Source organism: Hippocampus bargibanti, linkage group LG13, assembly GCF_051943395.1.
Source record: "Hippocampus bargibanti isolate YZ-2025 linkage group LG13, ASM5194339v1, whole genome shotgun sequence".
Classification (NCBI taxonomy): Eukaryota; Metazoa; Chordata; class Actinopteri; order Syngnathiformes; family Syngnathidae; genus Hippocampus; species Hippocampus bargibanti.
Genome location: NC_142746.1, coordinates 21,503,515 through 21,512,858, shown reverse-complemented (window position 1 = coordinate 21,512,858; position 9,344 = coordinate 21,503,515). Strand labels below are relative to the sequence as shown.

The 9,344-nt window shown below is 38.2% G+C and overlaps 1 protein-coding gene across 1 annotated transcript; it reads right to left on the bottom strand.

Moving 5' to 3' along the window:
• Window positions 1-1,928: 1,928 nt before the first annotated feature.
• Window positions 1,929-9,332, bottom strand: eef1akmt2 (EEF1A lysine methyltransferase 2). The gene is made up of 6 exons (XM_089012283.1): window positions 9,177-9,332; window positions 8,912-8,977; window positions 8,012-8,126; window positions 7,535-7,642; window positions 5,009-5,219; window positions 1,929-2,522 (listed from the first exon to the last, which is right to left on the bottom strand). Exons 1-6 carry the CDS (start codon window positions 9,272-9,274, stop codon window positions 2,425-2,427), a joined length of 696 nt encoding a protein of 231 aa, XP_088868409.1. The 5' UTR covers window positions 9,275-9,332; the 3' UTR covers window positions 1,929-2,424.
• Between the last annotated feature and the right edge of the window lie 12 nt (window positions 9,333-9,344).

The following is a 9,344-nucleotide window of genomic DNA, read 5'->3' as shown; positions in this document are numbered from 1 at the left end:
TGGATAGATAGCTAGATAGCCGCTAGATAAAGATAGATAGATAGACTGTAAAGTTTCCTTGAGAGTTTTGAAAGGCGCTTAGAAATCAACTGTATTATTGTTATGGTTATTATGATGATTATGATTACTACCCGGCTGGCTATCTAGCTACCTACCTAGCTGGCTATCTATTTGCTATCAATTAGCTATCTAGCTGGCTCGCTAGCTATTTAGCTGGCTATATATTAGTTATATGGCTACCTAGCTAGCTGTCTATCGATTAGCTATCTATTAGTGATCTAGCTAGCTAGCTTTCTATCTATTTTAGTTACTTCCAGGTTGAGTGAACGTTGGCGCGCCGCTGCTCACCCACACAAAAAAAAATCCTGTGACTGTAAAGTGTCCTTGAAAGTTTTGAAAAGTGCTTAGACATCAAATATATTATTATTAGGAGATTCAAAAAAATGTCAAGATGAATTCTAATCCACTTTTGATACTGTCGGTCTTACTCAAGCAACCATTAGTAATGTACGTTAAAAGAAAAAGCTGTTTGGCACAGCACACAAGACCACAAGTCAGCACTTTCTGGCATCGGCTTTCATAATGACCACTTTTATGCGGCTCATAATATTAGCCTATAAGTTTATGAATACGGCGCATGAATGCTACGCTTTCATTTTAACATCTCAAGTGTGATACTGTAAATATTTATGTCTTTTTTTTTTCATTCGGAAATACATTTAAAGGTGCTCCGTTAAAAGTTTTTGAATGATTCCTGAAAATTTCCACAGCAAAAGGCGGGACACCTACTACTCGTTAACTTATCTAAATAAGTCAAGTACGGCGATAACACTTCCATAGCTGGTATATGAAAACAAATGATGTGTGTGCACTTGCCTTAAAGGACAACCGACACCATTTTTTTGTTTCCTAACTGACATCAGAAAAACGTTTTATAGCATCTAAAATACCCGAAACACACAGGCTGATATTTTTAGTCAAATGCAAAACACCAATAAAAATGACTTCAAGTGTCCCAAAACTACTTCAAAATGGCACCCGGAAATTGCGAGTTTCAGAAGGTCCCGCCCTCTTGTTTGTGACGTCTTCCATCAAGCTATCAACGACCATCACAAAGGTAAATAAAACAACTTTATTCTACAGTACAGTTTATTTCTTTAATTATAATACCATAGAACATTTATTATACATAAAATAAAGTATAGTTTTAAGGCTTAGAAAATTAGAAAGGAGAAAATGATGTTTTATGGGGACCTGGGAATGGATTATTCTCATTTTAATGGTTTCCTATGGGAAATTAATTTTTGGGAGACACACTTTTTCGCCTTACACACTCTGTCTGGGAACCAATTAAGTTCGTAAGCCAAGGTATCACTGTACATGGAGGACTTGCAAAAGCAGCCTAATGCAAAAAGATGCAATTTTCTTCTTGAGCTTATTGTAACAGGAAACACATTTTGTCCCGCGGCTGCGTCGCTGGGAAATCAGTTTGGCTTGACGATCCCCACAAATACCAACGGATGAAAAATGGAACAGTGAAATCCAGGGCGTGTGTTTACGCGTGGGCTCTTTGAACGAGTGAAAAGCATGACGTGGGAATCCAAGAAGATCTCTTCACCCATCCAAGTGCTCATCAGCGGTAAGCGCTTCCATGTGAAAACATGATCGAAACCATCGGATGTGACATTTGTTTCCAGTATTTAGCCAATTTATTCGGGAATTGAAAATATGACACGGAGCGCCATTCTCTGGTTTTGTTTTTTCATGCTTGGGTGCTGATAAAGCCCTGTTAATGGCCTCTGGCAATGTTTTTTTCCCATTTCCACCAGGGGGCAGCATTTCCCTTTTTTCCATGTTAGCGCTTTGTTATAGCTTCAGCTGTTGTTAAAGCGCTATATAAATCAATATGTATTTTATTGTAAGTTGTACATCCGCCCCCATTTCAAGCTCAGATAACTCCAGACCCATATAACTTATAGCTAATAGATAGCTAGCTAGATAGCTAGCCAGCCAGCTAGATAGCTAACTAGCCATCCAGATAGTTAATAGCTAGCTAGCTAGGTAATTAGCTAGGTAGCGTTATATAAAAAGCGTATATAAAGCGTTATATAAACCAATATGTGTGTATGACATTGTATTTTTTGTCAGCCGACCTCATTTCAAACTCGTATAACTCCAGACCCATATAATTTAGGAATTAACCTTTTTTTTTCCTCATGAAAGAAGAAGTCTAAGGTTTCTTATGCGGAATTAAATGTTTATGTAGTCCAAAACTCAATATTCTGTGGGTCCTGCGTTTTGATTGAAAATGACAAAAACCCTGGCAGTGGAGTGGACACATTTTTTTGCACATCATCTGGTAGCGAATGAGTTAAGAAAAAAAAATATATACAGATACATCCAAAAACAAAATTATCATCCACGTCATGGTATTCGTTTGAATATCAATGCCGTCACGCTGTTTCCCTTCTTGCCTCCAAACTGGAAAGTGGGCGTCGGCAACTCCTGTACAAAGTCAAATCCTGTGAGGCATCAAAGAGGGAAAAATATCATTAAACAAACCAAATAATAATAATACATTATGATTATGATTATTTCTAAAATGACTTCTACTGAGTGCATTTGACAAAGATTCCAGCGCATGTAGCTATATTTTACGTTTTAGGACTCGTGCTGAATATTCAGGAAGTCTTGTTTTCGAGTTGATGACGATGCCCGACGTGACGTCACGGAGGGAACGCCCCTGACCGAGAAAGCGACACACAATGCATTTTGGGTACTTTTTTTTTGGTCTGAAAACACTGTGTTGATGGCGAAATTAGAAGGAAAACTACCTAAATAAAGTGTCCTTGAGAGTTTTGAAAGGCGCTTCTAAATGAAATGTATTATTATTATTATTATAAATAACACGATTGCAAATTTCCCCATTGTGGAACGAATAAAGGTTTTCTGATTCTGTGTCACAGCCAATTGCGGTCACACGCATAAAGAAGGTGTAAGTTGACACAAATTCCCAGCGGACAAATCAGCCCATTTCCAATGGAGCTTGGGCGCCATCTTGTGCATTTTCAGGGCGCTACATTGGAATCCAGATGGCTTGAATTGATACGGAAAAACTTCTTTTAATCGATTGCAAACATTTATGCTTTCCTCTTCACAACTATTTGAATCATATTCATAACTGGATGAGTAACAAGAAAGCATCTTTTTTTTTCCGAATCTGAACTCTCTGAAGCCATTGTTTTGATTCTGGAGCAAGGCAGTTTGTGAAGGAGTATCCTGGCGTGACGTCACAAACAAGGGGGCGGGACTTTCTGAATCTCACCAGTTCCGAGCTCATTTTGTGGCCGTTTTGGGACACTTTAACTCATTTTTATTGGCGTTTTGCATTTGACTAAAAATATCAGTCTGCGTGTTTTGGCTATTTTAGATGCGATAAAACGTTTTTCTGATGTCGGTTGTCCTTTAAAACATGAGAAATAACCCACAAAGCACTGCACTGACCAAAATACAAACATGAGACAGTTGTCGCCCGGAGCTTGATAGTCTCATTTGAGGACTTTTGTGTTTATTGAACGGTGGGGGGGGGGGGGGGGGGGGGGGGGGGGGGGGGGGTGAGTGATGGGGAGAGGGAGAGGAGGGGGAGGTCGTACAACAAAAAAAAAGGGCCCAAATGTAAATATTCCAATGCCCACAGCCAGAAGTCTTATTGCCAAAAGTGAAATGGAACCTTTTGGGTGTGTAAAGGTTTGCTGTGTTTTACTTTGACATACAACGGAAACAAACAAGCGCTTTTTCCGGGAATAAAAAAAGAGAGCAGTTTTACGGTTACGCTACCTAGAGGTCAAGTTGGTGACAAGCAAGCAAGTGGTCAGGGTTATTGCATTTAATTAAAACTTAACTCATTCACTGCCATTCCCAAATGTCTTCGGGAATTGAAAAGTGTAACATGGAGCGCCATTCCCGAATTTGTTTGGGGTTTTGTTTTTTCTTGCGGTAGGTGCCGATAAAGCGGTGGTCAGACCTCTGGCAATCTTTTTCTCTTCCATGAGGGGGCAGCATTTGACATCTGTCTCAAGTACTCAGAGCTATCTATTCGCTGGCTAATGGCTATCTGTTTGCTGGCTAATGGCTATCTGTTTGGTGGCTAATGGCTATCTGTTTGCTGGCTAATGGCTAGCTGTTTGCTGGCTAATAGCTATCTATTCGCTGGCTAATGGCTATCTATTCGCTGGCTAATTGCTATCTGTTTGCTGGCTAATGGCTAGCTGTTTGGTGGCTAATGGCTATCTGTTTGCTGGCTAATGGCTAGCTGTTTGCTGGCTAATGGCTATCTATTTGCAAGCTAGTAGCTTTCCCCAGCTGTTTGCCTGCTATTAGCTATCTATTTTCTAGCTATTAGCTATCTATTCGCTAGCTATTAGGTATCTATTCGCTAGCTATTAGCTATCTATTCACCTTTCAAAATTCTCAAGGTCACTTTACAGTCACGGTATACGTTTTTCTGTGGGTGAGCAGCGGCAACCACACGCGCCAGCGTTCACTCAACCCGCAAGTAACTCAAATAGATAGATAGCAAATAGATAGCTAGCGGATAGCCAGCTAGATAGCTAATAGATAGCCATATAACTAGCTAGCTAACAGATATCTAATAGATAACTAGCTAGCTGGATAGATAGCTAACAGATAGCCAGTTCGCTAGCTAATAGATCGCCAACAGATAGCCAGCTAACCAGCTAGCTAGCTAATAGCCAGCCAGCTAGTCAGCTATACAGCTAATAGACAGCCAGATAACTAGCTAGCTAACATATATCTAATAGATAACTAGCTAGCCGGATAGCCAACAGATAGCCATCTTCCGGATAGATAGCTACTAGACAGCCATCCAGCTAGCTGGCCAATAGATAGCCAACGGATATTCTGTGGGTCTTGCAATTTGAGTGAAAATGACAAAAACATTCGGGACTTTAATGCAAAACAAAATGGCCGAATGGCATTTTGGGCTCACCTTCTTTGAATCGCTCAAGCAGCTGCTCTTTTGTCCAGTTGCAGGATGTGATGGAAAACAGGCCTTGATCCTTCAGCGAGGCTTTTAAAGCTTGCACGTAAAGTCTTTTCACTCCGTCAGTATTGTCGGGATTCAAGCTGATGGCGTCAAAAGTGCCTTTGTCGACGCAGACGTCGTAACCCTCTAGTCCTCCTTGGCAAAAATCCACCTCCTTAAAAAAAGGTTTTTTTTTTAAATTAAAAATAAAGAAATAAAATGTAAAACAGTTTTTATCAAAGGAAAAAAAACATTTAAAAGTTGACAAAAGTTGCTCCCAAATATTTTTACACTCAAAACAATTGCTCAAGCAGATAGATTGGGTACATACACACACACATTTCTGTTTGAATGGCTTTGTGAGGTCAGGATAATCCAGATAAAGAAGTGAGGACCACCGTTGCTGATAAGTTTAGAGAAGAACTGGCGTTACATTTGAATACAAAATGTCACCCCATTTCCCACTTCAACTTCTTTAAAAACAAAGCAATAAAAAGTGGACTTAAAACTGAAATAACAGCAGGAGTGAGGTTTCTGAATGGTTACATTCAAAGTCCTCACCCTTGTAGTGAATTTGGTTAAAATATCGTTTGACTTTGTGGTATGAACTTTTTTCCTCTCATTAACGACACACACACACACACACACACACACACACACACACACACACACACACACACACACACACACACACACACACACACACACATAAACACACACTCAGTGATTAAAAAGTGTGTGTATCCAAGTGAAATGAAAATACACACCAAAAAAAATCATTTTGGGTGAATTTGTGAGGACCTCTCTGAAACTTTAACAGATGCATATATAGACCCTCTACAAGCCTTTAGAATGAAAAACTTGTGAGGACCGGCCAAAAGGTCCTCACTGGTGAAAAATGTCCTCACTATGTATGGTATAAAATGTTAGTGGTCCTCACAAGACTAGTCATACAAACACACACACACACACACACACACACACACACACACACACACACACACACACACACACACACACACACACACACAAATAAATCTCCCGAAAGATAAAACAAGGTGATTTTAAGTTGTATTACGATACAGTACAATACGACACAATAAATACAATACAATACAATACAATAAATCTTGATTGATATAGGGCTTTCACAAGTATTATAAGGGTGGAAAGTTGTAATTTTCCAAGAATACATTTCTCCTATTGAGATTTTAATTAATTAATTACATTTTCTACTTCTTTCTTTCCTTTTCTCTTCCTTTCATAACCTTGATGCTGTGAAATGTAAATGTCTCCACTGCGAGACGAATAAAGGTACATCCAATCCAATCCAATTGAGATTGTAATTTTAAATTGTACAAATAAAATGACAATAATAGGAGGAAAATATTTTTTTTAAAGGCTCATTTCACAGGAATAAAATTTTAATAATAATGCAATAATAAAGTTGTCATTTTCCAGGAATAAATATGACAAAAGTACATTTATAACATGGTGAAAATTAAGTTTTAATCCAAAATGACAAAAACGAATAAAGTTGTCGCGAAACTCTACAATGTAGATTTCTCTCTCTTTTTGCCTCTTGCCCTACCTCGCTAATGTCAATATTGACATCAACGGCAGTCTTTCTGTACAAAGAACGCACACTAGTGTGCGAAGTACTGAACATATACGCTATATACATATAGTTGTCGCATGTATACACACAAGATATGCCCAGTGGGACCTCCATGACACAGCAGATGTGCTTTTTTTCAAACCTCCATCACCGTCAAGGCCAGTTTCCTCAAACTCATCCAAGAACAGCCCTAAGTCGACTATGGAACATTCACATGTACTTTATATTCATTCATATTCTGTAGTGGTTGGAGTACAGTGATGCCTTGGCTTACGAACTTAATTGGTTCCCAGACAGAGTGTATAAGGCAAAAAGTGTGTATCCCAAAAATTAATTTCCCATAGAAAACCATTAGAATGAGCATAATCCGTTCCCAGGTCCCCATAAAACATAATTTTCTACTTTTCTAAACCTTAAAACTACACAAAATATACCTTATTTTATGTATAATAAATGTGCTATGGTTTTATAATTAAAAAATAAACTGTACTGTAGAATACAGTTGTTTTATTTACCTTTGTGATGGTCGTTGATGGCTTGATGGAATGGAGTGGTCGGTTTCATCAGCATTAAACACTTGATGAGGAACGTAGCCTTCTTCTTTCACCATCTGGAGGAATGATCCCTTGTAGATGCTTTCTCTGCCATAATTTTATCACTCATCGTGGCAGCTCCGTGTGTATCCCGAAAAATAGTTCGTATGCCAAGGTAAAATTTTCATAAATTTGACGTTCGTAAACCGAAAAGTTCGTAAGCCAAGGAGTTCGTAAACCGAGGTATCACTGTATATGTTTTTTGGGCCATTTATGAGTAGCTATGCCATGCACTGTACATAAAATACTGTTTATGTAAATAAGATAAAAAAAATCCACCTGAACATCAACATGTGTCAAGCCTTCTGCCTGGAGAACACTTTTTGCCAGTTCCACGGAGGCTGGGGAATAATCGATTCCCGTTAAATTCTTGTATCCATGTTTAGCCTGATGAAATAAAAAAGATAAAACAGATTGATTTGCGATGTAAATTTGAAATTCAAATTATACAATTATTATTTTTTCTTATGTGTTTATAATAATAATAATAATAATAATAATAATAAGACAGCTTAGCCAGCCAGCTAGACAGCTAGCTAGCTAGCTAATGGAGAGCTAATAGATAGCCAACAGCCAGCCAGTTTACAGCCAGTCAGTGAGACAGCTCACAGCCAGCCAGCTTGACAGCTAATAGCAAGCTAGCTAGCTATTAGCCAGACAGCTAATGGCTAGCCAGCTAGCTAATGAATAGCTAATAAATAGCAAATAAAGCCTGTTTGATTGATATTCATATTTAAATTGTCCCTCCGCCCTTACCATCTCCACTAAAAAGGCTCCATTTCCTGTGCCGATGTCCAAAATGGCAGCATCTTTGGGAATTTTAGCATTGTCCATCCATCTTAGCACGCGGTTCATGCTTTCCTCACCGAACCTAAACAAAAAAAAAATATATATATATAATAAATAACAGCAGGATTAATTAGCCGCAGTTACACAAAATATTATATTTGGGGTGATGTCACATATTTATTCATTGATTCATTCATCCGTTTTCTGATCCCCTTTATCCTCACAAGGATCGCTTGCAGGAGCCTATTCTTCAGGGACACCCTGAACCGGTTTCCAGCCAATCGCAGACCATGAAGCAAAACAGTATTTATAGGTAATCTTGCTGGCTATCTATTTGTTATCTATTAGCTATCTGGCTGGCTCGCTAGGTATCTGGCTGGCTATCTGTTAGTTATATAGCTAACTGGCTAGCTGTCTCACTGGCTATCTGTAGGTTATCTATTAGCTTGCTAGCTTTCTATCTATTTGAGTTACTTCTGAGTTGAGTGAACGCTGGCGCGTGTGGCTGCCGCTGCTCACCCACAGAAAAACTGATCCTGTGACTGTAAAGTGACCTTGAGAGTTTTGAAAGGCGCTTTGAAATGAAATGGAATATTATTATTATTATTGTTATATTATTATAGTTATTCTTGTTATTGTTGTTATTGTTACTGTTATTATTGTTACTTTTACTATATTATTATTACTATTGTTATTATTGTCCATAACATTTAATGATGGAATTCATGTCTGTTTTTTATAAACTACAAATGCTCTACGCTGCTTTCGTGCATAATTGTAATCAATAATAATAATAAAAGTAATTTTAATACATATTTGTAAAAAATATATATATATATATATATATATATATATATAAATAATTACCATATCTCACCAACGTCCCCAATGTCTTTGAATGTTTCCAACTCTTTTTGGTATGCATCTTCCCAACTGCAGAATAAAAATTTACATGATAATTCACATTAAAAAACAGTAGGGTGCATTACATTATTATTTAACAAAAACAACAATTCCACAGTTTGGGTTTAACGCTAGTTTATTAGCTCTTGTTGCCAGTGGCTCCAGAAGCGACATATAAAATACCTCATAATACTATAAAATCACTTCATTATATGCTCAAATGTCTTACTATTCTTTTGTTCCTAACTGCGAGGTTTCAAAGTCATTATCCGAGTCCGTGTCCTGTTTCGAGTCATATCCACGCGTGTTTCTTACGGCGGCTTCCATGTTGTTTGTGAAACAGCGAGAGAAAGAAGACTACATTTCCCATCAGGCAACGCGCCACTTAAACAGCGCC